This window comes from Caretta caretta, chromosome 1, assembly GCF_965140235.1.
Source record: "Caretta caretta isolate rCarCar2 chromosome 1, rCarCar1.hap1, whole genome shotgun sequence".
Classification (NCBI taxonomy): domain Eukaryota; kingdom Metazoa; phylum Chordata; order Testudines; family Cheloniidae; genus Caretta; species Caretta caretta.
The window spans coordinates 212,696,070-212,723,520 of NC_134206.1; the positions used below are offsets into that span (position 1 = coordinate 212,696,070).

General features: G+C 48.6%; 2 protein-coding genes, 1 long non-coding RNA gene and 1 other non-coding gene across 12 annotated transcripts in view; 3 read left to right on the forward strand and 1 right to left on the reverse strand.

The window, feature by feature from the left end:
- The window catches only part of ATN1 (atrophin 1), a 69,503-nt gene extending 49,944 nt beyond the window's left edge, over window positions 1-19,559 (forward strand). For 4 of the 5 annotated variants that reach the window (XM_075119869.1, XM_075119874.1, XM_075119880.1 and 1 more), the window contains 9 exons: window positions 2,476-2,685; window positions 3,359-3,496; window positions 3,827-3,940; window positions 9,043-10,901; window positions 14,136-14,358; window positions 14,492-15,209; window positions 16,958-17,134; window positions 17,486-17,666; window positions 18,325-19,559. In XM_075119869.1, coding sequence (XP_074975970.1) covers window positions 2,608-2,685; window positions 3,359-3,496; window positions 3,827-3,940; window positions 9,043-10,901; window positions 14,136-14,358; window positions 14,492-15,209; window positions 16,958-17,134; window positions 17,486-17,666; window positions 18,325-18,358 — 3,522 coding nt within the window. In that variant the 5' untranslated portion in view covers window positions 2,476-2,607 and the 3' untranslated portion in view covers window positions 18,359-19,559. The remainder of the gene's footprint in view (window positions 1-2,475; window positions 2,686-3,358; window positions 3,497-3,826; window positions 3,941-9,042; window positions 10,902-14,135; window positions 14,359-14,491; window positions 15,210-16,957; window positions 17,135-17,485; window positions 17,667-18,324) is intronic. The other variant, XM_048820748.2, reaches the window with a different exon arrangement.
- Window positions 15,834-24,120, reverse strand: LOC142069310 (uncharacterized). The gene is made up of 3 exons (XR_012665068.1): window positions 23,875-24,120; window positions 15,991-16,122; window positions 15,834-15,907 (listed from the first exon to the last, which is right to left on the reverse strand). It is a non-coding gene; the product is annotated as an uncharacterized LOC142069310 (long non-coding RNA).
- A 36-nt stretch (window positions 24,121-24,156) lies between these two features.
- On the forward strand, window positions 24,157-26,109 carry C1H12orf57 (chromosome 1 C12orf57 homolog). 5 transcript variants are annotated; one of them, XM_048821226.1, is made up of 3 exons: window positions 24,157-24,278; window positions 25,260-25,436; window positions 25,742-26,109. In XM_048821226.1, exons 2-3 carry the CDS (start codon window positions 25,313-25,315, stop codon window positions 25,888-25,890), a joined length of 273 nt encoding a protein of 90 aa, XP_048677183.1. In that variant the 5' UTR covers window positions 24,157-24,278; window positions 25,260-25,312; the 3' UTR covers window positions 25,891-26,109. The 5 variants fall into 5 exon arrangements, with proteins under 5 accessions (XP_048677183.1, XP_048677164.1, XP_048677173.1 ...); XM_048821207.2 differs by lacking the exon at window positions 24,157-24,278 and adding an exon at window positions 24,287-24,394; XM_048821216.1 differs by lacking the exon at window positions 24,157-24,278 and adding an exon at window positions 24,395-24,518.
- Window positions 24,308-24,368, forward strand: LOC125630744 (U7 small nuclear RNA). Its single transcript, XR_007354783.1, has one exon. It is a non-coding gene; the product is annotated as a U7 small nuclear RNA (small nuclear RNA).
- Window positions 26,110-27,451: the final 1,342 nt, after the last annotated feature.

Here is a 27,451-nt window from a genome sequence, read left to right on the forward strand (position 1 = left end):
TAGAAAGTTGGCTAGATTGTCGGACTCAACGGGTAGTGATCAATGGCTCCATGTCTAGTTGGCAGCCGGTGTCAAGTGAAGTGCCCCAGGGGTCGGTCCTGGGGCCGGTTTTGTTCAATATCTTCATAAATGATCTGGAGGATGGTGTGGATTGCACTCTCAGCAAATTTGCGGATGATACTAAACTGGGAGGAGTGGTTGATACGCTGGAGGGCAGGGTTAGGATACAGAGGGACCTAGACAAATTGGAGGATTGGGCCAAAAGAAATCTGATGAGGTTCAATAAGGATAATTGCAGGGTCCTGCACTTAGGACGGAAGAACCCAATGCACAGCTACAGATTAGGGACCGAATGGCCAGGCAGCAGTTCTGCGGAAAAGGACCTAGGGGTGACAGTGGACGAGAAGCTGGATATGAGTCAGCAGTGTGCCCTTGTTGCCAAGAAGGCCAATGGCATTTTGGGATGTATAAGTAGGGGCATAGCGAGCAGATCAAGGGACGTGATTGTTCCCCTCTATTCGACATTGGTGAGGCCTCATCTGGAGTACTGTGTCCAGTTTTGGGCCCCGCACTACAAGAAGGATGTGGATAAATTGGAGAGAGTCCAGCGAAGGGCAACAAAAATGATTAGGGGTCTGGAACACATGACTTATGAGGAGAGGCTGAGGGAACTGGGATTGTTTAGTCTGCAGAGAGAAGAATGAGAGGGGATTTGATCACTGCTTTCAACTACCTGAGAGGTGGTTCCAGAGAGGATGGTTCTAGACTATTCTCAGTGGTAGAAGAGGACAGGACAAGGAGTAATGGTCTCAAGTTGCAGTGGGGGAGGTTTAGGTTGGATATTAGGAAAAACTTCTTCACTAGGAGAGTGGTGAAACACTGCAATGCATTACCTAGGGAGGTGGTAGAATCTCCTTCCTTAGAAGTTTTTAAGGTCAGGCTTGACAAAGCCCTGGCTGGGATGATTTAATTGGGGATTGTCCTGCTTTGAGCAGGGGGTTGGACTCGATGACCTCCTGAGGTCCCTTCCAACCCTGATATTCTATGATTCTATGATCATTATCCCCATTTTACAGATGGGGAAATTGAGATACAGGAAAGAGAAGTTCCCAAGGTAAAAGAGCAAGTCAAAGGCAAGGCTGCGAATGGGATCCAGGAATCCTCACTCCAAGTTCCTTTGCTTTTACCCACTAGACCCAAACTCCCTTGCTAGAGCAGGGAATAGAATCTAGAGTATCCTCACTTCCCTTGCTAGAATCCTCTAGGACCCACTCCCCACCCACAGCTGGAAGAGACTGTAGGAATCCTGATTCCCAATATCCCTGTGCTAACCCATTAAACCCCAGCTCATTCCCAAAGCTGTCAGTTAGTCATCTCAGATGCAATGGAGGCTTTGACTTCTTGACCCTAATGCCTTATCCACTAGGTCTACTTTTCTCTCTGGGAACTATCCACCCTTGGGATAGAGTCTGTGAGGGGGCGCATGTCCCAGAGCAGAGATGGGATAGTCTCAAGTACTCCTTTTCTTTTTGCGAATACAGACTAACACGACTGTTACTCTGAAATCTCTCTCTGTGTGGCTCAGGAGAAACCCCACCTGGAATTGTGCACTCAGCCATTGACCGCTCAATCCCAGAAAGACAGTGACAAGCTGGGAGAGCTCAGAGAAGAGCCACAGAAAACACTTCAGGGATCAGAGGGGTCTGAGGAAAGATTCAAAGTTAAATGGGCCAGATTTCGTTTGTGGCTTGCAAAGTCAAGTTAAAGTGCATATGCTTGTGTATATTGGGCACCCCTGCAGATGTACAACGTGAACAGGACTTGTCAGCATCTCTGTATAATAAACTTGTTGCAGATGTGTGTTGCAGATGTGTTGCATTCATGGGTGTGTGTGTTGTGGGGGCTGAGTTTCCATAATGTAACCTGCAGCAAAGACCACTTGGAGACCATTTCTCTGGGTGAGCTATGACTGTTAACGTAACTGGGCAAGAGTATTGTAAGGTCAGGACTGCACTGAAACCAGCTGCAAAGAGCTGCTTATAAAGTCAGAAGAATCATGATTGTGAACTTAAATGCTAACGTTTTTAAGCAGTTTCTTTTTTTTTAATCCCCCCTTTAAATAAAAAAGTAACCAGTGAAATAAAATGTAAAAAACAATTTGAGATAATGTAAAAATTCAACACCCCAAATAGTGAGGGGACCGATTTCCTTCCATCACATGCGTACCACTCCACTACAATGGGAGTAAGAGATAATAATCTTAAATAATTTTCTGTGGACTTTCAGTGAGCAAGCGTTAAGAGTATTATCTCTTATTAGTGAAGATCCCTAGGCTTATATATAAAAGATATGGCAATAGTAGTAATTTTTTGGCATTTATATCACAAGCTGAGATTTTGGTGTGAAATGGCCTCATACACACAACTCACTTTCTTTTTCCATTTTTCTGTCTTTGTCTCGGTCTCTGTCTTTCAGGGTCCACTAAGAACCTGTAGTATCTCTGGAGTGAGCCCCCCCTTCCGGAGGAGCTGACCTTGCCTGAATCCCTGAGGCCATCATCTCAGTCTCCCGGGGAACAGCGGAAGGGGGGGAAAGTGACATAAATTTATGTTTTCATCCAACTGGGCCAAGGAGAATGGGGGTCCCACACCCAAAAGAATGAAGACTCGACAGAACAAAGACTCGGTATGTGAAAGGGGAGGAGGTGGTGGGGAACCAAGGACTGGAAAAGAAGGAGAGCTGTGGGTCAGGATTGAGGTGCATCAGCAAAGCTATGTGGTGAATGTAGGACTGGAGCAGTGGGATGCCGTGGGTCAGTACTGAGGGCTTCAGTAGAGCTGGAAGGTGGGGCAGGGATTGCATAGCAGGGGGAGCTGCAGGGTACTCTCAGGGCCGTCCCTAGCTATTCTGGGGCCCTACGTAGCCCCCTCGTGGGGGGGGGGCAGGGCTGGCTTAGGGGAACGGGGGGAACCACCCCCCAGCACTCATCGGCGGCATGGCTTGGGCCAGGCCGCTGCACTTCCCGCCGCCAGTGAGTGCAGGCCCGGCCCTGCTGTACTCCTCAGGGGAGTGGGGGCGGGGCTGGGGCGGAGCGGGGTGGAAGAGGGGGAGCTGGAGCAGGGGTGGGGTGGGGGTGGGGCAGAGTGGGGTGGGGGCTTTGGGAAAGGGGTGAAGTGAGGGCGGTGCTGGGGCAGAGCAGCGGTGGGAAGGGGCGGAGCAGTGGCTTGAGCAGTATGCTGCTGCGCAGGGCACCAGGAAATTTGGTGCCCCAAATTTCCTGTTGTCCTAACTAGCTGCGTACTTTGCGTATGGGTAAGAATGGCCCTGGGCACTCTCAGTGTGTTTTCTCTCATTTTAGATGTCAATGCGGAGTGGACGGAAGAAGGAGACTCCGGGACCCCGAGAGGAGCTCAGGTCACGGGGCCGAGCCTCCCCAGGTGGCATCAGCACCTCTAGCAGTGATGGCAAAACTGAGAAATCCCGGCAAACCACTAAGGTAGGAAACATGAGTGTGATATTGAGTGGTACCGTGAGGTCCACCAAGAACCTGGCAGGGATTGGTTCTTCCACCCTGCCTTCAGGAACCTGCTTATCCCCCCACCATTTTACCAAGAGGTTATTCCCCCACCAACCCTTTTCAGTGTTTGTGTTTGCCAGGTTGTGACGTCCTAGAGAAACCATGACTCGTAAATCTCCAGGGTCCTGTGTCAATCTGTCCAATCTGTCATTTTGTGTATAAATCACTTGTATGTCAGCTCTCTCTCACGCACTGTGGGAGTTTGTGGAAGGAGCTCCATGTGTGACCCCTCCCTTCTCTCCCTTGCAGAAAGGACGGGTGGAGGAGTCCTGCACCCCGAAGGGTAGCAAGCAGGGCCGGATGGAGGAGATTTCAGAGAGTGAAGGGGAGGACAGCAATGCCCCCAAGAAAACCAAAACTGAGGTGAGTTTTCCTTCGCACCCCACAAACACCTCCATGGTCTGGTGCAGGAAAAAAGGCTCTGGGAGTTCCCCTCCCTCCCTCTTGCGCTGGATCAGGCCCGCGGACCTGTCTAGCCCGCTGCCCTGGCTGCACTGGATCACACCAGTGTGTTGATTGCAGGGCCGGCCCACAACATTTTGGCCTCCTTGCTTGGGCCAAAATTTTGAAAGGTATCAATTCTGCCTTCTTCCTGTTCTACTCCTCTCATGGTGCTACTCTGCTACCTACCCCAGTAAAGGAGAACTAACAACTTAAAATGCCTTGTTCAAAAATTTTAAGTAACACTTTCAAACGCCTGAACAGCAAATGTAACTTTTCTTGTCTGCATAGTAAACACTGGCATTTTTATCTGTTTGAATAATCAAAGTGGTGCTTTCCATGCCTTGGTTGCAAGGATTTGAACTGCTTCCTGAAGGTCCACAGTCTGGGCCAGCTCATGCACTATTGAGATGGTTGCAAGGCCGACCAGCCTCTCCTGTGTCATTGTGGAGCGTAGATGTGTTTTATTAACTTCAGCTTGGAGAAGCTGCGTTCTCCACTGGCAACTGTTAAAGGAAATGTTAGAAGTATGTGCAGAGCAACAAAAACACTGGGAAAGAGGGTGGTCATCTTATTTGTGCACATATATTCCAGAACAGCCTTTGGAGTTGATCCTGCTGAAATGTATCTTGAAAGGGCTTTCAGTTCATCACCTAAATCACTCGCATCAATATCGCTCATCTCATCATGTGTCAACACTGTCTCTAGTGCCCTGCATTGCTGCTGTAGGTCCTCTTCAGGTATAGTGAGGAGTTTTGGAATATCATACAACATCCCAAATATACTGCTGTGTTCCCTGAGCTGCATGAAACGTTCTTCAACTGACTGTATTGCAAAATCTAGCACCTGGTTAAAGAATTCAACTTAGAGTTGTTGTTTGGGGTCTCTTATGGGATTATCCCATGCCTCGTAATCAAAATGTCTTCTTCTTCGGTGACTCTTGTATTCTTGAATGGGTGGGAAAATAGCTTCAGTGTGAAGTTCCTCTGCCAACTTCTGTGCACTCTTCAGAACATTTTGAAATCCCTCATCTGACCGGTAAGACTGTAGGTCTGACTTTGCTTTGCTTTGCCCAGTTGTTCCATTGCTCCAGATATATCAAGGTCAACACCTTGGAGACTCTTGCTTACAATATTTATTTCAAACAGTATGTCATGCCATAACACTAAGCCACACAGAAATTTGCAGTTATGTATGTTTCTGGTGATTCCATTTCATGCTGCTACTGTTCTCCCACGAACAGTTCCTGTCATAGCATTATCCTCCATAATGGCAACTATGGCATCATCTATCTTCCCAATTTGGTGTTTCATAGGGTTTATCGCCCCCACTTGACTTTCCCATTACTCAGTGGTTTCAGTGTCAGAGAGGATATTCCCAGATGTTGCTTCAAAATTTGCCATCTATGAGCTGATGCAGAGAAAAATACATAGATGCTTTGAATTACATTAAAAAATTCAGCAGCCTCACTAGAAGCTGATGCTGCATCACTGACCAGCAAGTTCAATGAATGAGAATTGCATGGGACAAAAAAAGCTCCAGGGTTTAACTCTCTGATCCGTGTCTGCACTCCTCTGTTCTTTCCTCTCATGTTTGTACCATTATCGTAGTCCTGACCTCTCATGTCAGCTATCGCAATTCTCATATCTTCCAGCTTTTTAAGAAGCACATTTGTCATACCAGCTCCTGTAGTACCATCAATGTCAATAAATTCTAGAAAATGTTCTCGGGAGTCATCATTGCAGGGACATTTTCACTAGGTTCTATTGTTGTTACAAAATGCACCTTTAAAGTCATTTGTTCTGTGTGGTTGATATCAGGTGTGCAGTCCAGAATAACAGAGTAATATCTTGCTGACTTGAGATCTGCCACAATCTTGTTTGACTTTTGTTGCCGGTCACTGTATGATCTCATTTTGAATTGTTTTCCCAAGGCAGTGGTGTGTGTACATTTCTTGGGTGGTGATGCTTCTTAGATGCTCCTGGAGTACAGCATCAAACTCAGCCATCAGCGCCACAATTTTAAGGAAGTTTCCATTATTTGGCACATACAGCTGATCTGAAGTACCATGGAGTACTAGGTTTTGGGTATTTTACCAGCTATTAAACAAAAGGAAATCTAACACATGTTCTAGCGAGATTACTTACTAACTTAACAGGAGTTGTAAGGCTGCATTCCTGATCTGTTCCCGGCAAAAGCATCACACAGACAGACAAACCCTTTGTTCCACCCCCTCCAGATTTGAAAGTATCTTGTCCCCTCATTGGTCATTTTGGGTCAGGTGCCAGCGAGGTTATCTTAGCTTCTTAACCCTTTACAGGTGAAAGGTTTTGCCTCTGGCCAGGAGGGATTTTATAGCACTGCATACAGAAAGGTGGTTACCCTTCCCTTTATATTTATGACAGTGGCCTTTAACCTTAGTCTCACCTCAAGCTCTTTCCACCTATGGAATGCTTTCTGGTGATTTGCTGCCTTCTCATGGCATGCCAGATTTTTCCAGCCCTTTGTTCCTGTAGAACCCAATGTGGCTGGAACATTAGACTGGAAGAGTTTGCAACAAAAACAGTACGCAGCATTCTGGGTTTTTGAGTACATAAGCCTGTCCACTTTGTCACCATTGGGGATTTCACGCCAGTAATGTGTTGGATGGAAACTTCTATTTTCATTGTCTTTGTGGAACATGAATTTTTTTTACCTACTGTGGCCCATGCAGTACAAGGAAGTCCCTCAGGCGACTGCTCAAGTGGGTCCACAGTCCTGGATCATCTAGACTTAAGGAAGTAGACTCAGCAGCAGCTATTTCTTGTGCCTCCACCACACTCTTCTCTGATCTACACTTTTCTTCAGGAATGTGCATGGTTACATCCATTTGAGAGATGGAGATATGGATGCTGCAGTAACTGCCAGGTCACCTGCACTCTAACTGGAAGATCAGGCATTTGTGTCTATGTATCTCAGGAGAGCTCCTTCCTGCTTAGCTAGAAAAGCTTCCTTTGCTTTCTTTCTTCTTCTGAATGCTGCCCCAGAGGGGCGTTTTCTTCTTTCACTCATGACAGCTGTTCTGTGCCAGGTATAGTGGCTCTCAACACTCAGTTGAAGGGGACAAATAAGCAGGCTGGTAGCAGGGCCTGAGTGAGGGAAGATATCAGCGTCTTAAGGGCCTAACTGGCTCCTGCTACTTCAGTTGACAGCCTGTTCTCCTCAAGTGGGTTCAGGGAAGCAGCAGGAAACAGGAAGTTCCCTGAGAAGCTGGTGTTAATCAGTCCATGCTCCTGGGGGTGCTAAAGAGGCACATAAGAGGCTCCTTCTCCTCTCTCTCCCTGCAGCTCCTGTTGCTTTCTCTTATTCCCTCTCACCTTTTCTCCTGCCTGCCTGTTATGTCTCTTGTGCCCTTCTTCCTCCAGCACAGCACTCCACCATCTCTGTGCATCTAGAGCAGAGAGAATACATATGCACCAGCAGCAGACACAATTTTCTACACTCTGAGTCCAAGTGGTGCAGTCCCACACCACTCTCCCCCTCCAGTCTGGCACCTGAGGCAGCCGCCTCAGTTCGCCTCATGGTAAGGCCAGTCCTGGTTGGTTGTGGGCTGACAGGCTTTACCAAGCAAGAGGAGACAGTCCTCACCCATGAATAGGCTTCCTCCCACATTTCAGGGGGTTGGCCCAGTCCGAGCACTTCCCTTTCTGGGGCAGGAGGTGGTTGGATATCCCTGTCACGTCTAGCATGCCTTCCATCCAGCTCGTCCTCGGGGGTTGAGACCGTGCTGGCCACAAATCATCACTTGCTGGATTTAGGTCTGCCTCAGCCAGCTAGTCTAGGACCTCCACGCAGCCCTGGATGTGATGAGCTAGCTTGCTGCTTTGTCAATTCAGGGATACTGATTGTGTGTCTGGACTGTCTGGAACTGCCCTACAGTGATTCTAGTTAAGTGGTTATATGAGGGGACTGGCATTAACACTCATGAATTCTCTTCCTGGCTCTGGGAGGGCTCTAGGGCCTAACAGTTTAGAGCAGAGGGGACTGGGAATCAAGACTCCTGCTTTCTATTCTCAGCTCTTTCCCCGACTCACTGTATGATCTTTGCCAAGTCCTTTCCCTCTCCTTATTATTGTTTGCATTTCAGTGGTGTCTAGAAACCCCAACCAAGATTGGGCCCATTGCTGTAGGCACTGTACAAACACGCAGTAAGAAAAAGCTGTGCTCCAAAGAGCTTACCTCTAAATAGACAAGACAGGTGCAGGATTTTTAAGCTCTTTGGAGCAGGACCTTCTTGTTATATGTGAGTAGAGCACCTAGCACATTGCGGGTCCTGATCCATAATGGGGTCTCTACACACAACTGCAATCCACAGAATACTAATACCATTTTACAGATAGGAAACGGAGCCGCAGAGAGATGAAGTGACTGGACCAGTGTCACACAGGGAGTCTGTGTCAGAGCAAGGGATTTATTTCAGATCTCCCAAGTCCCAGTCCAATACCTTAACTACAAGACCATGCTTCCTGTGTAACAGAGATATCAGACATCTGGCCTGCATGATGTATTAGTGTGGCCTGCAGAACATATTCACATTTTCCAGAATCTCCGCTTTCATTTTTTGGAGAAGTAAGTTTCTTGCCCTTCTGCTTACAGAGATGACCTTTTAAACGTGACCCGAGTGTAACTATGCAGTGTTGTCTGCCTGGGTCTGCAGAGAGCCTGAGATGAGGACTCAGAGGAGGAAACTCCTCAGTCCCTGTTGGGTCTCTTGCTCTTTACACAACAAACGTAATATGAAGGAACCACATAGGCACATAGGAGGAGCATCTCAGAGCCTCCTTTGGTGCCCTCGGAGAGCTCCAGAGAGGAGAGTCACTGGGGACTACATGTGAGGGGTGTCAGAAAAGGGTGACCTTCCTTCTCAGCTCCTATAGCGAGGGGCTGAGAACTTCAGAAAGGAGAATCTCTGGGGCTCAGAAAGGGTTAACTTTTTTGCTCATCCTCTGGGGTCTGTCTGATATCTCCTCCTCTCTCTATCTCAGGAGCTACCATGTCCCCAGTCTCCCTCGGATGTTGACAGCCTTGATGGCCACAGCTTCAATGATGAGATGAGCAGTGACCCACGGGACATTGACCAGGATAACCGGAGCACCTCGCCCAGTGTCTACAGCCCAGGCAGCGTGGAGAATGACTCAGACTCATCCTCTGTGCTGTCCCAAGGGCCTTCCCACTCCTACCGTCATCCCTCACTGTTCCCCCAGAGTCCCCCACCCATCCCTCCAATTGACAGCCTAGCCCGTCCACCAGAGTCAGCTTTCAACCTAGCAGGCGAGGTCCACCCTCAGGCCCCTGCAGGTGGCTACCACTCTCAACTTGAGACTCAGGCTTCAAGGATTTTCCAGGCCCAGGCACCACCAGCACCTGCCTCCTCTTCCTCTGCTGCACATGCTCCTCTTTATCCCTCAGCCAATGTGGTCCAGGGGGGGCCCAAAGCCACTACTGGAGGGGGGGGGCTCCCAGTGCCGGGAGGACGTGAACAGACTCTTGGTGCCAAGCACAACCCACCACCCACTACACCCATCTCCCTGGCCTCTGTGGCAGGGGGTCTACCCCCTCAGAAGACTCCCCCAGGCAACTCCCTGGCAGCACCCCCAGCTTCTGCCCCCTCCTTCCCCCATGTCACAGCCAACCTGCCTCCCCCACCAGCCCTGCGCCCACTGAATAATGCGTCCACCAACTCCAACTCGCCTGGGATGGTGGGGCAGGCATTGAGTGGGCACCTCCCATCGCCCCACGGGATGGGGCAGGACAAGGCACCTGCCCCACCCCCCTCACGTTACCCCTATGCCCCCCCTCCACCCAGCTCCTCTGCTCAGTACCCTCCACCTCCCCCTGCCCAGGCCCTGCCCAGCTACAGTGCCTCGTATGCCCACGCCTTCCCCCCACCTAGTGGCCTCTCCGTCTCCAGCCAGCCCCCCAAGTACACCCAGCCCTCCCTGCCCTCCCAGCCTGTGTGGAGCCAGGGACCACCACCCTATGGCCGCCCCCTGGGCAACACCAGCTCCCACCCCACTGCCTCCTTCCCTGGCCAGCCCTCCCAACAGCCACCACAGCAGCACCACCATGGCCATGGCACTGGAGGGGGGGTCTCCCCAGCCACAGCAACTCCTCCCCAGCCACCTGGAGGTTACTCCCACCCCTTGGAGTCAGGCACTCATCACCCTTCGCATGTTGCCTATGGGCTACGTCTCTACCCACCCCACAGCCAGGCCACATACAGCCAGGCTCCTTCAGCCTCCTCTTCCTCCTCCTCCTCTTCCCAGGGGACATACCCAGGTGTCTGTGCTCACCCCCAAGGGCAGAGTCCTGCTGCCTATGCCTTCCCTCCACCACCTCCACCCTCACCTGCGCATGGAGCTGGCCCGCCGGTCACCTCTGCCTCTGTCACTCTTTCCACCGTCATAGCCACCATGGCCTCCTCCTCAGCCCCCTACAAGACGGTGTCACCCCCTGCTCCTCCCTCCACTGTGGCCCCCTACGGGAAGCGGGCAGGCTCACCTGCCCCCACATTTCAGCCCCCAGCTCCCTACAAGCCGGGCTCACCCCCTTCTTCCTCTGCTTCATCATTCCGTGCAGCCACGCCCCCTGGGTACAGGATGACCTCTTCCCCGGCAGCTGGCAGCTACAAGGCCCCCTCACCTGCTCCCACTGGCCCCCCATTGCCTGGCGGTATGGGAGCCCCTGCTCCCCCCCTACCACCGCTACCACTGAGCGCTGCACAGATCAAGCAAGAGCCGTCAGAGGAGTACGAGCCCCCAGAGAGCCCAATGCCGCCGGCACGGAGTCCCTCACCAGCCCCCAAAGTGGTGGACGTACCAAGTCATGCCAGCCAGTCAGCCAGGTGAGCAGGGAAGAACGAGACAGAGAGGGAAAAATAAGACAGAAGGAGGAACATGGAGACAGAGAAAGAAGGGGAGGGAGGAAGGGAGGGCAGTTTTCCAGGGCCTGCAGCAACAAGTAACCCCCACTGGAGTCAAAGAGAGTGACCTATCCGGAGGGTGGGCCTTTTTGCTGGGCATCCAGGAAGGGCTGGGTCGCTGCAGCCCCCAGCATAAATTAGAGCAACGCAATTTGCACAGGGGTTGGGAGGGATAGTTGCAGACCTACACAGTGCCTATACCCGGGAATTTTCCCCTGGCTTTTTGGTTTATGGTACCTGTAAGCTGCCACAGTGGCATACAGTGGTGGGAGAGGGGATGAGAATCTCACCCTGTATGTTTGGGAAAGGAGATTGAGCCACAGAGGTAGGGTGCTGGATGCAAGTAAGTGAAAACCATATGAAAAATAAGGGACAACACTTTATTTTAAGGGACATTTTAGGAAACACCATTTCCCTTAGCATATCATGTATTTGTCTCTCAAGTGAATGTTTCTAATGTCCTCATGTATACAATACAAATATCATAAGCTTCAGTGTGCTGTTTAAAATGGTGCTTCTTATCAGTTTTCATACATTTCAATACATGTTTGTTCTGAAATCAATTCATAAAACTCTTTACATGTACAATTGAAATACACTTTAATTTGAAGCTCAGCCTTAACAGAATCAATATTTAGCAAGTCTTTTTACACAAGAAAAATATTCTTTCTGCTGCTGCATTTGAGGTAGAAATGGACATAATAAATTCCATAAGTTTTAGAAACTGGAAGAAGGAGCTGGCTACCATGTTTCGAAGTCCCACCCTTTCCCCTGCACACAGTATTCACTGAACCCTCTTTGCTATAACATACTAGTGCCCATATGTGGCAAGCATTTGCTATTTACTTAGTCATTAATGAACCTTTCCCTTTCCAGAAGTTTTCTAAATTCTTCCTCGCATTTCCTTACCTGTGTTACAAGTACAAAAACAGGTCTGGGGTCGAGAAACTTCTGAATGTTTAGTATGTTTTAACAACAGTCTCAAACATGAAGCCACATCCAAGATTTTTGATTTCAGGTGCGCAATTCAGTGCAGTCTTAAGACAATACCAAAAAAGAAATTTTTTTGAGCTTTGTGGTTAGTTTTTTTTAAAAGTAGGGCTGTCAAGCAATTAAAGAAATTAATCGTGATTAATCATGATTAATCATGCGATTAATCGCACTGTTAATAATAGAACACCATTTATTTAAATATTTTTGGATGTTTTCTACATTTTCAATGTATTGATTTCAATTACAACACAGAATACAAAGTGTACAATGCTCACTTTATATTTATTTTTATTACAAATATTTGTATGGTAAAAAACAAAAGAAATAGTGTTTTTCAATTCACCTAATACAAGTACTGTAGTGCAATCTCTTTATCATGAAAGTTGAACTTGCAAATGTAGAATTATGTACAAAAAAACCCCTGCATTCAAAAATAAAACAATGTGAAATTTTAGAGCCTGCAAGTCCACTCATTCCTGCTTCTTGTTCAGCCAATACCTCAGCCAAACAAGTTTGTTTACCTTTGGAGGAGATAATGCTGCCCGCTTCTTGTTTACAATGTCACCTGAAAGTGAGAACAGGCGTTCTCATGGCACTGTTGTAGCCAGTGGTGCAAGATATTTACGTGCCAGATGTGCTAAAGATTCATATGTCCCTTCATGCTTCAACCACCATTCCAGAAGAAATGCTTCCATGCTGATGACGGGTTCTACTTGATAACAATCCAAAGCAGTGCGGACCGATGCATGTTCATTTTCATTATCTGAGTCAGATGCCACCAGCAGAAGGTTGATTTTCTTTTTGGTGGTTTGGGTTCTGTAGTTTCTGCATTGGCGTGTTGCTCTTTTAAGACTTCTGATATGCTCATCCCTCTCAGATTTTGGAAGGCACTTCAGATTCTTAAACCTTGGGTCGAGTGCTGTAGCTATCTTTAGACATCTCACATTGGTACCTTCTTTGTGTTTTGTGAAATCTGCAGTGAAAGTGTTCTTAAAATGAACATGTGCAGGGTCATCGTCCGAGACTACTATTACATGAAATATATGTCAGAATGTGGGTAAAACAGAGCAGGTGACATACAATTCTCCCCCAAGGAGTTCAGTCACAAATTTAATTAATGCATTTTTTTTTTTTAACAAGTGTCACCAGCATGGAAGCATGTCCTCTGGAATGGTGGCTGAAGCATGAAGGGGCATACAGATGTCTAGCATATCTAGCATGTAAATATCTTGCAATGCCAGCTACAAACGTGTCATGCGAATGCCTGTTCTCACTTTCTGGTGACATTGTAAATAAGAAGAAGGCAGCATTATCTCCTGTAAATGTAAACACACTTGTTTGTCTTAGCAGTTGGCTGAACAAGAAGTAGCAATGAGTGGACTTGGAGGCTGTGAAGTTTTACATTGTTTTGTACTCAAAAGAGTGCAGTGATGTAACCAAAAAAATCTACATTTGTAAGTTGCACTTTCACAATAAAGAGATTGTACTACAGTACTTGAATGAAGTGAATTGAAAAATACTGTTTCTTTTATCATTTTTACAGTGCAAATATTTGTAATCAAAAATAATGTACACTTTGATTTCAATTACAACACAGAATACAATATATATGAAAATGTAGAAGAACATCCAAAATATTTAATAAATTTCAATTGGTATTCTATTGTTTAACAGTGCAATTAAAACTGTGATTAATCGCATTAATTTTTTTAATCACAATTAATTTGTTTGAGATAATAGTGTGAGTTAACTGCGATTAATCTACAGCCCTACTTAAAAGATTAGGTTTCTTCAGGCTGAATTCTACATTGAAAACAGGGTCTAATCAACAGTTACTTTGAAGCTGCTCTGCTAAGATTGATTCAGCCTGTCCTTCCTTATTTCATTAATTTGTAGTATGAGTAAGTCTAGGGATGGTCCCTTAAAATAAGGGATGGGTAGTCACCCTGCACAGAGGGGACTGCGGGGGGAGGGGACACAGCAAGGCAAGGGGTGTATCAGGTGTGTGGGGCACAGCTACTCTCCACAGCCCTCACTGGCTCCAAGATCCCTGCACACCGCCACCTTCCTCGATACATTTCCAGGCTGTGCCAGCCCCCACTATTCCCCCAGTCCTCCATCTCTCTCACACTCTGACACTTATGCCTCTGTTCTTCTCCACAGGTTCAACAAACACCTAGATCGTGGCTTCAACTCCTGCTCCCGTACAGACCTTTACTTTGTGCCCCTGGATGGCTCCAAACTGGCCAAGAAACGGGCGGATCTAGTAGAGAAGGTCCGCAGGGAGGCTGAACAGAAGGCCCGGGAGGAGAAGGAGCGAGAGAGGGAGCGGGAGAGGGAGAAGGAGAGAGAGAGAGAAAAGGAGAGAGAGTTGGAGAGAAGTGTGGTAGGTGTTGCAGTGACCGCACTGGGGAGAATGGGGCTGAGCAAGGGGTGATGTTTAGGGAATCACAGTGCCCCCTGCTGGGGGAGGCTCTTGTTAGCCTCCAACACTGACAAGCTTCTCTGCTCTCTTGCAGAAGATGGCTCAAGAGGGCCGGCCAGTGGAGTGCTCATCTCTCGGCCCTGTCGCTCACCGCCCATCCTTTGAGCAAGGCAGTGCCGTGGCTACCGTCCCGCCGTACCTAGGCCCCGACACTCCAGCTCTGCGCACGCTCAGCGAGTATGCTCGGCCCCATGTCATGTCCCCCAGCAACCGCAATCACCCCTTCTATGTGCCGCTGGGTGCTGTTGACCCCAGCCTGCTGGGCTATAATGTGCCAGCCATCTACAGCAGTGATCCAGCCACACGGGAACGGGAGCTGAGGGAACGGGAGGCCCGGGAACGAGACCTGAGGGACCGGGACCTGCGGGAGCGTCTCAAGCCTGGTTTTGAAGTCAAGCCAGCTGAGTTGGAGCAGCTCCATGCTGTGCCTGCTGCTGCCATGGATCCTTTCCCGCGCCATGGGGGGCTGGCTCTGCAAGCAGCCCCTGGCCTGCACCCTGCTTTCCCCTTCCACCCAGGGCTGGGCCACCTGGAGCGGGAGCGGCTGGCACTCGCCACCGGCCCAGCCCTGCGTCCTGATATGTCATATGCCGAGCGACTGGCGGCTGAGCGGCAACATGCAGAGCGGGTAGCTGCCCTGAGCAATGACCCCCTGGCCCGACTGCAGATGCTCAATGTGACGCCCCATCATCACCAGCACTCGCACATCCACTCCCATCTCCATCTGCACCAGCAGGACGCCATTCATGCAGGTGAGGGGAGTGCAAGGGCTCAGGGTGGGATCCCCAGCTTCCAGTGTTCTCTTTCCCCCTGTAGATTGTCTCATTGACTCATTTTCCTACTGGTTCTCTTGTGTACGCCAGAAAATGTAGGTGCTTCCAGCTCTGGTTTTAGCTTTTGAGCAAGTCTTAGAATCGGCTCAGCCTGCACAGGCTCAGTGCTAGTGTAGAAGGAAGGCGCAGGCAGCGCCACTTAACGGGCTGTCTTGGCCCTCTCAGTGCCGTCCCTCAATGCTTATGTCCAACTCAATGACAGCCCTGAGCACTGGTGGGATCAGATGGGAAGCTCTCCATCCACTAGACTCATGTACTCAAGTAGTCCCAGCTCTGCTTAGCTCCTCCACCTCATTCAGGATAGGCCTAAGCAGCCTTGGCTAGTCTTGGCTCAGCCCAGCCCCCCTAACTCTATCTTATTAGAGGCATAGAGACCTATTCCAAATGCAGTTTTATTTCATTTTTTTAAATGTTGCTGTTTAATAGTGTAGAACGCTCTGTACAATATTTTTAAAAGTTTTAAGTCTTTATCCTTTTGGACCAATGTGTTTCAGCCCCTGAAAATGCAAGCACAACAGAGAGAGGCTAGCGGGCACATACAGCACCACATGGCTGCTCTTATCTTACTGGGTGCTGATTTGGGCAGTGTCTTGGCTGCAGTTCCCAGACTCCTTGACCTGAAAAAGTGAAACCAAGGGCACTAGTAACTATAGATGCAGACACACCCCTATGCCCAAAGAAATCCCAGTTCTCTGCTCACCTCCTGATGTCTCCTATTGCCTAAGTTGGGAGATGACTTTGCAGGGGAAGTTTGATGGCTGGGCTACACAGAGAGACCTAGAGGAATGTCCTCCCATCAAAGTTGGGTCCTGGGCATTTATATCTCAGCATCCTAAAGGAGAAAAGGAAAAGGAGAAGTTCAGCAATGACAAGCTCAAGAAAACAAACCCCACCTACCCAATACCAGAAAATAATTGTACCAAAGAGAGGAAGTGCCATATCCCCTTGAGCACTCAAAAGCAGCAGTGCCAGCCATACCAATCTGTTGGGAACCTGGTGACCATATGCTTTGGCATCTGGATGGTTTGTGTAGATCTGTGCCCCAGCACAGATCCACAGACGGCCCCATTCAAAGCAGTTAGAACCAATCAAAATGATAACAGGAGCAAATCAATGTCCATTATTCCCCTTTTACTTCTGCACCTCCGACCAGCATTCCAGCATCTAACACCATATAATGATATGTGCATCCAGAAGAGGCAGCTACCATACTAAATAGTAACATGCTGATGAGTACAAAGTACTTGCCATCTGGAGTGCCTGCATGTTGGGCATCCAAAAACAGAGGCACCCAAAATGAATGGACATTTTTTAAATGTAGCCCATGCAGCATTTGGGCTTTATGTTGTGCATGCAATATGTGGCCTCACACCTATGCTGCATATCTGCTCCAGAGGGCTGTGCCTGGAACTGGAGGGTACTGGAAGTGCCCAAATGCCAAACTCCAGTGATGGTTGCAGAGGAGGGTGTTGCATGTGGCCTTACAGAACAGTTTTCTGTGAGCTAGTGTGGATACAGGGAACAAATACAGAAACAAATGGGACTAAAAGTGATTAGCTGTTATCAGGTGACCTTGACCTGGTTCTGCTCCTAGTACAGAACAGCCTGGCTGTGTGTCTCTCTCTCCTTCCCCCTTTGTTTCTCACTTTCTTCCACTACTTCCGTAGCCCAGAGTACCTATGGATATCTTCTCTCCCCAGCCTCAGCCTCTGTTCACCCCCTTATTGACCCATTGGCCTCGGGGTCGCATCTCACTCGGATCCCATACCCAGCTGGTACCATCCCCAACCCACTCCTTCCTCACCCTCTACATGAGAATGAGGTGCTGCGCCACCAACTTTTTGGTAAGAACACTGGAGGGAGCTGTGGGGCAGGACTGAAGGGCATCAACACAGCTAGAGGGAGCAGAACTGGGATAACAGTGAGAGACTAAGGTGCATTAATAGCTGTGTGGTGCTGTCACATCAGGCCTGGAAAATCAGGGTGCTGACAGGTCAGGATTGAAAGGCACTGGCGGAGCTGTGAGAGGAGAACCCAGGGTTGGACTACTGGACTGGGGGGTGCAATAAGTCTGGATTGAGCAACATTGGTGGAGCTCTACTAGTGGGGCATGATTGAGTCAGGGAGGAGTGGATGATGATGGGACTGATAATATGACATGATGTGTTCTTTTTCTTGCTTTTCTTTGGTTGTAGCTGCCCCCTACAGGGACCTGCCAGGATCTCTCTCTGCTCCCATGTCCGCAGCTCATCAGCTCCAGGCCATGCATGCACAGTCAGCAGAGCTGCAGCGTCTGGCTCTGGAGCAGCAGCAATGGCTTCACGCCCATCACCCTCTGCATGGAGTGCCACTCCCTACACAGGAGGATTATTACAGGTGTGTAGAACCCACTGCTCGGGGGAGTGGGATATAAAACCTTTTGCCTGTGGGGCACTGGTTCAAATCTGGCCCCAGGATGGGGAAACTAATGGGATAAGGGAATGGGATAGGAGGTCCCCTGCCTCAAGGTACCAATTCCAATCAGATCCCAGGTTTGGGGGGACTGGAATATGGAGTCTTTCACTTCTAGGGTGCAACAGTTCCACTATGGCCCCAGGTTGGTAGTGACTGAAAGTCATTCATATCTGTTGGCTTTCTATGGCCCTCATGCTAAATGAGTGTGTGAGGTCTCAGCCCTGTTCTTAGGAAGAGCAAATGCCTGCTTCACAAAAGCTGGCAGCACAATTGGCACTACTAACTGTTCTCCTTGTTGTCAGAGGACTGAAAGAGCCACAGAGCTGGATTCCCCCTCTCCTCTGTGAGGGGCTGTCTCCGGGACAGGGAGAGCACATTGCAGGGGAGCAGTATGTGTGTGTTCAGAAGTGACTGGGTTGAACTGCTCTGGGGGTTTACCAAGGATTCAGTTACTGAGCCAGCAATTTTATCAGGGACTAAATTGACTTGAATAAATGAATAAATACAATTCACAATATTAAATCCTCTTTCTCTTTCTCCATCTTTTCCCTTCATTCTGCTATTGCCTTGCCTCGCCCAGTCACCTGAAGAAAGAAAGTGACAAACCCCTTTAAACGGACCACAACCCTCACAATGACATCATCATGTCTCCCTTTCCAGGGGAGCAACCAACCAACAAAATCCTGGGGGAGGGGAAGCTGTAGAGTGATATATCCTGATCCTACTCAGCACCGTGCAAGACAAGAAGGGGTGGAGAAAACAAGATAGCCACCCTAGGAGCAAAGTGTGGGAGGGGAGAGAAGCAGGGTAGGGAGTAAAACACCAACAAAAAGCTTGGAGCACTGGCTGGACTTTGAAAGAGGCACTGAAAGAGACAAAGTTGGTGTTGCAAAGAGCTGGTGGTACAAAGAATCATGGGGATTCAAAATGGCTGCTGCTCCATCTTCTCTTTTAAAAGTGATTGTGTTCAATTTAAAAAAAAAAGGGTGGAAAGCATCTTGAAACTTTTCTCCACAGGGTGGCAGCCCCTTCTGCTTTTTTGAGTGAGCAAACATGGCCAAGGGGCAAGCACTCAAACCCTGATGGAATTGCTTTTCCAACTGGCCCCATCCCACCCTGTTTGATGTAAGACATGGCTTAGAAGTGCAAGGCATCATGGGACTCTTCAAAAAATGGGCAGTGCTGCTTCCCACACTCCAAACCCTTTCAGGAGTGAATGTGGCAAAGAGATGCAAGCACCATTGGAACTCTTCAGAATGGACAGTGTAACTTTCCCACACAACTCTTGAGGGACTGGGCCTGGCCATGAGGTGCAAAGCACCACGGGACTGTTTTCAAGAAGGTGGCTGTATTTTCTCTCACCTTGAGGGAACAAACATTGCCAGAAGGTGCAAAGCACCATGGGACTGTTTTTGAGATGGTAATTGTCCCTCTCCCTCCCAGCCCACTTGGGAGGATTGATGTGGTCAAGAGACACAGGATATCCTGGGACTGTTTTCAAGATGGTGGCTGCCCCTTTCCCTTCACCCATTCCAATTGATGTATTTTAACTCATGCACATCCCATTAGACGTGGCGGTTTTGCGATTTGTGACTCTCCAATCCGTGTGTGTATGTGTGTCTGATCTCACAGTTGTATATCTCGATCTGTCCCCATATATATATTTACTTAAAACATTAAAAAAAGCTATGGAAAAATACCCAAAGTCCCCCACATTCCCAGCCCCCAACATGCATTCTAATAATTTATATATATAAATATATATATGAAGCTCTTAAAAAAGAAAAGCAACCAAACAAAAAACCCTTCCAGAAACTGACTTTCTTGTGTTCATTTCAAAGGAGCTGGGAGTAAGGGGATGTGAAAAACAGCACACTGCACTGCAGTGTGTGAAAATGGAGCATGGTCCCCCAGATGCACAGTGGCCCTAGCTCCAGGATGGGGTGTAGGGAGATGGGATGTGGCCCAGTCATGAAGAGTGACACCTCTGAGATAGGGCCCCCAATGGGGGGAGCAAGTTGGGGGTATAGAAAGATTTGACGTGCAAGATATGAAGGGCAGCTTCTCTGAGAACACAGCACTCATGACTGCCAGCCTGAGGTGTTGAGATAAGGTGCATGATATGAAAAAAAAGGTGAGACTTTTAGCAGCACCTAGTGCCAGGTTGTGGTGTGGAGGAGATGGAGATGGCCAGGGAACAAAAGGCAACACAACATCAGTCAAGTACCCCCAATATTAGAGAAGTGTAGAAATCTGAGGCATAGCCAGAATATGAAGGGCAATACCTTAAGTAGTACAGCACCTCCCAGTGGCAAAACAGAGTGTGGGGGAGAAGAGGCAGGGCCAGGGCATGATGAACAACACTGCCCCTAACAGCAGAAAACCCCCTTTATGCCAACCTGCTTGCTAGGAGATGGGGCAATATATGAAGAGTCGCACCTCCTGGAGCACAGTAGCCCATAACGCCAAACTGGGGGAGGGGAGAAAGTGCTCCCTAACATGAGGTTGGGGTACTGGCAGATGCAGTGTGTCTGGGGTATGAGCAGTACAGTAGAACCTCAGACTTGTGAACACCTCAGGAATGGAGGTTGTTCGCTATGAACAAAACACTATGGTTGTTCTTTCAAAAATGTACAACTCAGCATTGTCTAAATGCAGCTTTGAAACTTTACCATGCAGAAGAAAAATGCTGCTTTTAACTATCTTAATATAAATGAAATAAGCACAGAAACAGTTTCCTTCCTTGTCAAAGCTTTTTTTTTTTAACTTTCCCTTTATTTTTAGTAGTGTATTTTTAACACAGTACTGGGGTACTTGCTTTTTTTGGGGTGGGGGAAGGGAGCGTCTCTGACTCTGCTGCTGCTTGATTGCATATTTCCGGTTCCAAATGAGGTGTGTGATTGACCAGCCAGTTGTAATTCTGAGATTCTACTGTACTTTCTGCAACCAGCACCCCCTAATGCCAACCTGGGTTATGGAGGAGAGGGGCATGTCCAGGAGCTGAGAGGCAGTACCTCCACACCTCAATGCTAGACATTGCTGTGAGTTTGCAGAGCAGTGGTGCAAATAGAAATCATTTCTTGCACTCATGGGAGGGACATAAGAGAGGGCACGTGACCTCCCCACTTGACCCTCCATGTGACTCCGCCCTGGCCCCAGCCCGGGGCCCCCATGCTCTTCCCATCCCCTTTGACAGCCCCCTTACTTGTCTAAAATTTTACAACAGATGCAGTTGTAAAATGATGCTTTGGGCTCCTGGTGCCACCTGTACTTCCAGATGTCATTGACGATCCAGCAGCACCCCAAATTGAAAACTTCTTAAAACTTCTTAAATGAAAGAAGAATAGGAAGGACAATCACCCCTACTTTCCCTTAACATACTATCAGTGCCTCCCTTATGTCCAAAGTAAGCTTCCCCCAAACTAAGCTTCTCCCCGGTTGCCTTTCTCTAAGTATTGCTCTCCACCAGGCATTAGGAAAGCATCTGGGTTTGATAGAAAAGAAGCATAGAACTGCGTGTGTGCCATGTACATCTTGATAGAACTCCAGCCCAAATTGTTTTATTATTTTCCTCAGCATGACATATAGGAGAGGCAATCAAAATCAGCCTGGCAGAACATGCATGTGAACTGCCTCTGGACAAATAAGCAATTGATTAAAATCACATTCACTGATCTCTTGGGGCCAAATCCTGTTCCCATTGAGATCAAAAGGAGTTTTGCTATGGAGTTCAACGGGAACAGGATTTGACATTTGGAAAGGAAAGAACAAAACCAATCAAGCAAAGCCTACATTACTTATACCACAAGTATCAAAGGCTGCTGGATCATGTGAGAAAGCAGACATCTGATCTTTGTTCATTGCAAGGGAGAAATCAGCAATCAATGAGGCTAGAACAGTCTCTGTACTATATCCAACGCATAAATCCATCTGCAAAGGATCAAGGAAATATGAAGGCTCCAGATTACCTTAAAGTCCTCGGTCCCTTGGTCAGAATGCTCCCATGAGTATATTTTCATAGTCCAGAGGCTGGAGCAGGAAAAAGGCAAAGTGGATATGTTTTCAGGCCAGGGCCTTTTAGCTTCTGCCAAGTGCCAAGTAAAGGGAAATCTGTTCTTACTGTGAAAGATGGTGTTTGGAATCACATGGGCTGGTTACATGTCCATCACCCCCACCCATATTCTAGTTAGAACATTCACAAAAAGTCCATTAAGTGTAGACAGGTGTTTTCCAGGGTCCATTGTGAGCTAAGTGTTCCTTAATGGGCCATTCAACTTGACTTGTCCCTTCATGTGCTGGCTAAATATCTTGTGAGCATTACCACAGGAGCAAACATGTAGTAAACATAGCTAATATTCATAAACTTCAGATACCAAGATGACTATTCCCAAAAGAGATTCTGAAAAATCACACCACGTACCTGAGACCCTATGTTCCAGTGCCATGCCCCACTGGAGTTTTGTTATCTGTTATGTAACAACAGAGATGGAGCCAGTGACATGACTCTCTTTAGCTAAAAGGGCAAGGTTAATTTTTAGCTATTCAGGTGTGACTGCACCTTTAGTCATTGAGGGCATACTGGCTGGCACACATTCAGGTTAATGGGCTTCAGTGTTCCTTTGCAGTTTACTTTTTAATGTTCATAGACCTGGTATGTGCTGAGGTGATTTAAAGCATAACACAGATTTTTAGGTTTGCAAATCTGTGAACCTCTGCCTCTTTGAGATTTTATTATTAATTATTATTATTGTTTTGCTGGTCATAATGGGGGAGGGTCTCCTCCCCACCTTCTGCTCATGAGGTTATGTATGTGTCTTGTAGCACTCTTCTGAAGACCAGTTGGAAGGATTTTTTTTTTCAGTAAGTATGGACTGATTCTTTTCTTTTAGAAGGCATGTAATTTTTTCAGGTTCACACTGATTAACACAGAAAACAATTGGGGCTGTTAAACTTTCTTCAAATTCCATAGAAAATTAAGTTCAGCTATATTTTCCAGTACAGTGATGAAATGGGTGTTTGTATATACAAACATCAACATGTTTAACTACTCACTTTCCCCAAAAATATGTCAGTCTGTTTATATGGAAGATGGGAGTTGGGTGAGGAGCCATTTCAGCGTATGTATGACTTATTAAAAGACAATTTTTAAGTAGAACTGTATCCTAAACTGCATTATGATATTGTACCTAAACATTGCATTTCAATGGGAGATTCAACTTCCTTTATAAGAACAGAACAGACTCCTGAAACTCTTACCACAAAAGTGGTCCATAGACATGCAAATAGTCCCATTGTCTTCAATGGGATTGATCAAATGATTAAGGGTTTACAGAATTAGGTTCCAAATTTGTAAACTGTTCTAGATGAAACTGACAATGCCTCAGCTGTCAGATTGGAAGGAGCGTCATTCAAATAAAGGTAGGCAGATGTATGATCAGTCTTAGCCCGGTTGCTAAGATGAAGGACATATTTTCAGCAAAATTCTTGGCAGATTCCTGAGGTAGCTGGTTTAAGGTCATCAGTTTCCGGCATTATAATCTTCACTTATAGTTCTCTCACCCACAAAGCTGGAAAAGGAGGCATTTGTTTTCTTTGTTTTGCTGCTCCAATTCCATTCAGCAAAATGCATGTTAGATTAGTTTGGCTGCAAAGAAGAATTCTATGTACACTGGGGACAACACCAATTCCTGTCAGGCTGCAGAACTGGGCTGACATCAGAACCCGAACATCCTCTGATCAGTGCAAGCAGAGGCATACCTCTAATGATTTGGACTTGATGTGATGCAGTATGAATGGCATGGATAATTCAGACCAATGGAGAGAAACAGAATCAAAAACACTGTTTAAACACCTTCCCTCCTGGACCCCACCATCTTGAGGACTCCTGACCAATTTAACAGCACAATACATATGCTAACAAATTTAAAGTCTTTGTCTAAATTTGTTAGCAGATGCATTGTGCTGTTAAAGCCATATAAAAAAATGACTGCCCTCCTAGCTGCGTTCTCCTCCTTTAGGGAGCGCAGCGCATCCCCGCCCCTTAGGGGTGGGGCTAGCCCCAACTCTTTCAGGTACCCCATAGCCCCTAAAAATCTCTTTTTGTCTACTCGGAGAGCACCACCCGACTTACACTACTGGTGCAGCAATAAATTCGCTAAAGGCAGCGCACTCCTGTGCCCATACCAGGGCTCTAGCACTTGTCCCAATCTCCCTTCTAGTCTGAAAACCAGCGTTGGGTGTCTGCGGCTGCGCCAGACAACTACTTCCTCCCTCCCCTTTCCTCTACGTTTCTGCCTTTCTTCCCCTTCTCTGCACGCTATTGCTGCCGGGGGCGCGACTTTTCGTTTACACCAATAGGAAACCACATCATCTACATATTGCTGATTTCTTCAAAAGCCCTATTTTGCGGGGCTCAAAATAGGAACCGCGTGGCATTGGGGGCCCCGACATCTGTGTGGGCGTTGTCCAGAGCCGCCAAGAGGGTTGCGTGCCTGGCTTGCAAGTCACCCTCAGCAATAGCGCTCTGCGGCCGGGGTGGGGACCCGCGCTCGGACGGGCTCCCTTAGTGATTTCAGCTCTTTTAGTATTTGTCTAGCAGGTTTCCTGTTCCGCCAGGAAGCCTCTGTAGCTGGTGAATGTCAGAGTTGGGGGTGAGGCCAGCTGTGCTCCGCTGCACTTGGCGGGGGGTGTTGCACGATCTTCCGCGGGGGCTTTGGGTCGGGCGGTCCCTGGCTACGAGGGTGTGACTAAGCAGCCCGGGCTCGGCGGGGTCAGGTGGGGCGCCGTACGCGGCCAATAGTGGGGGCTGCTGCGGGAGGGGGGGATTGCGGGGCGTTTGGCATTGGGTGGCGGCGGGAGTAGGCGTGGGCCGCTGTGCAGAGACGGCCTCTCCGCGGGGCGTAGGAGAGGTGCAGCGGGGACCAATTTCCTCGGCCCCCGTCTGCTGCGGCGTCTCCTCGCGGTCCCTCCCCCGCAGCCGTGATTCCTCCCAGCCGCTAGACGTCAGGACGCGGGCAGGCTCGCTCTCCTGCTGAGGCAACTTCTCCCGCCTGGCCGAGCCCATGGGCCTGGCTGGGGCCTGCTGCGCCGCCAGGGCGCGGTGATGTGAGCGCCCATGCCCAGCCTGCAGCGCCCCATGGCTACTCCGGCCCAGCCCCCGCCGGGCTCGCTGGGCGCCGAGCAGGTCAAAGGTGAGGGCGCGGGGGGGCCGGCGGATAGCGGCGTCCCCCTGTTCCCCCTCCCAAACGTCTCTCGGCCCCCAGCGAAATGCGGCAGCAGCGCGGAGTTGCGTGCTGCGCGATACCCAGCGTCTCTCCCATTGCACAGAGGGGAAGCGCCCTCCATGGCCGGCGGAGCGGGAGCACCGCCCCCCTCCGCCCCGCCATCCCTAACCCACTCCCATGGCCAGGTGCGGGCCTGACTCCTCAGCTCCCCCGGCAGAGAGGGCTCGCGCCCCTGGAGAGGGGGGCTTGGGCGCCGCGGCGGGCTTTCACTGCTGTGTCTGTCTGTCCCTAGTGGTTCTCGCCGAGGTCATCAAGGCTTTCGGCTCCCCGGAGAATGCCCAGCGCATGGAGGAGGCCCGGGATAACGCCTGCAATGACATGGGCAAGATGCTGCAGTTCCTGCTGCCCGTGGCCACCCAGATCCAGCAGGATGTGATCAAAGCCTATGGCTTCAGTAATGATGGAGAAGGTAGGTTTGCCCTGGTTGGGAGGGCAGGGCAGAGCTGGGCTGTGGCAGGTTTCCCTTTCCTCCCTTTGTGTTTGAGGGTCCCTCCTGGGGCAGGGAGCACACAGCCACGTGGGTCTAGGGGAATGGGCAATGCAAGCAAAATCTCAGTTTAGCTGTTGGTTCTATGCACAGGATTCTCCACCTACAGCTGCAGCTCCTTTGTCTGGCCACAGGATGGTATCCTTGGTAAACCTGCCATCTGTGGAATCTTGTCACCAGTTAGATTTGTTCTGAGTTGTTTTCTTTCTCCCCCTTCTCTCTCTTAGGGGTCCTGAAATTTGCCAGACTGATAAAATCTTATGAGTCCCAGGATCCAGAGATTGCAAACATGTCCGGGAAGCTAAAAGCCATGTTCCTGCCTCCAATGACACTGCCCCCACATGGGGCTGGGACAGGGGGTGTGGCTGCCTCCTGAAACTGGAATCCTCTGCTGGCCTTCCTGGTCGAGGTTGCATGACACTCAGTGTGTGAGAGTTTTCGGCTAGCTGTATTCCAGGACTGTTCTCCACCATTATCATCAGTGTGCTGCAACTGGTCAGAAGAGCCACCTGCTTCCTGGAAGCTCTGCAGCAGCTGGCTTCTTTGTGCATCTTTGGTTTTTGTGCTTGTGAATAAAAGCTGCTTTGAAAATGTCCCCCTGTGTTTCTGAGTGAGTCTTTGTCCAGTCTGGATCCTAGTGCTGCTTCCTGGGAAAGAGGGCACTCCCCACTGAATGTAAGGCAGAAGGGAGTTCTGGTTATCTCCTCCCCTACTGGTAATCCTGTAATCCTTGTGGCTCTGCCTTGAGGAGACCACCTTGCATGAGATAAATTTGAGAAAATCATGATTCCCCCATACCACACATCTTAGGCCTGGAAGTAGAAGGCTTGAAACCAGTTAACATTGCTAAACATCCAGTCTTACAGGCCCAGCAGGGAGTGCTGTAGGCCGGCACTGAGAGGCAGCAGAGTGAAGGGGGTTCAGAACTGGAACAGCAGGCATGTAGGTGTGGGGCTACACGTATACCTCTCAACCTGCCAAGACCCAAGCATCAGATGCAATGGTTCTGTCTAGTTTAGGAAAATAGGTTGTGTTTAAAAATGTGGTAGCAGAGATGATTTAACTAACGTGTTTACACACTAGTTTAGGTGTGTTTAACACTGTTAGCGGGATCCTAGGGTTGACCACCACAAGGTAACATGTTTTTAAAGGTGTTAAACTGTGTCTTCTTAAAAGATAGTGTTTAACAATGTATAAGTTAAAAGATGTTGGCTAAAGTATTCTTAAACACAATTTATTCTTCTAGTCTAGATAGGGCCAATGTGTGACAAAGACCCAAAATGAGGGGCACAATATATTATTGATGCAGGAAATTTAAGAAGCTGCACAATTCTTGAGTGTAAAGGCCTCTATAACTCAGGGTTGGTCTACAGTAGAAAATTAGACTGACCCAGCTACATCGCTCAGGGATGTGAAACCCCTGACTGATGTAGTTAAGCTGACCCAAGTCCCTGTGTAGGCAGCACTAGATTGATGGAAGAATTCTTCTGTTACCCTAGGTACCACCTGTCGGGGAGGTGGATTTACTGCAGTAATGGGAGAACCCCTCCCATGGCTGTAGTAAGGGTCCACACTGAAGAAGCACAGTGGCATTTTAAGTTTAGACCTCCAGGTGCTTTCTTGGATTTAGAGGCTGATAAAAGGGACCTGTGGTGGGAGAAATAGATAGACCTGTAGCATTTAAAGTGTAGACATAGCCTCAGCCTCATGATTCTGCATTTCTGATGTCATTAATTTTCAACAATAAAAGTGAGGGAACACCACATTTGTGGAGAATGTAGGTACTCTGGGATTTGAATGAGGGGCATTTGACTGATGTGACTGCAGGGCAGGAATGAAGGCCAATGGCAGAGCTGTGTGAGAACCCCAGGACTGGAATAGGAGATGAGCTGCAGGACAAGACTGAGGGGCATTGACAGAGCTGTGTGGGGAGCCTA

Bases quoted from the DNA above. Each gene is read 5' to 3' on its own strand.
- C1H12orf57 (XM_048821190.2), top strand. From the start codon at position 25,011: ATGCGGCAGCAGCGCGGAGTTGCGTGCTGCGCGATACCCAGCGTCTCT. The intron at 25,153-25,259 runs GTGCGGGCCTGA...GTCTGTCCCTAG, and splicing joins TAACCCACTCCCATGGCCAG to TGGTTCTCGCCGAGGTCATC. The intron at 25,437-25,741 runs GTAGGTTTGCCC...TCTCTCTCTTAG, and splicing joins CTTCAGTAATGATGGAGAAG to GGGTCCTGAAATTTGCCAGA.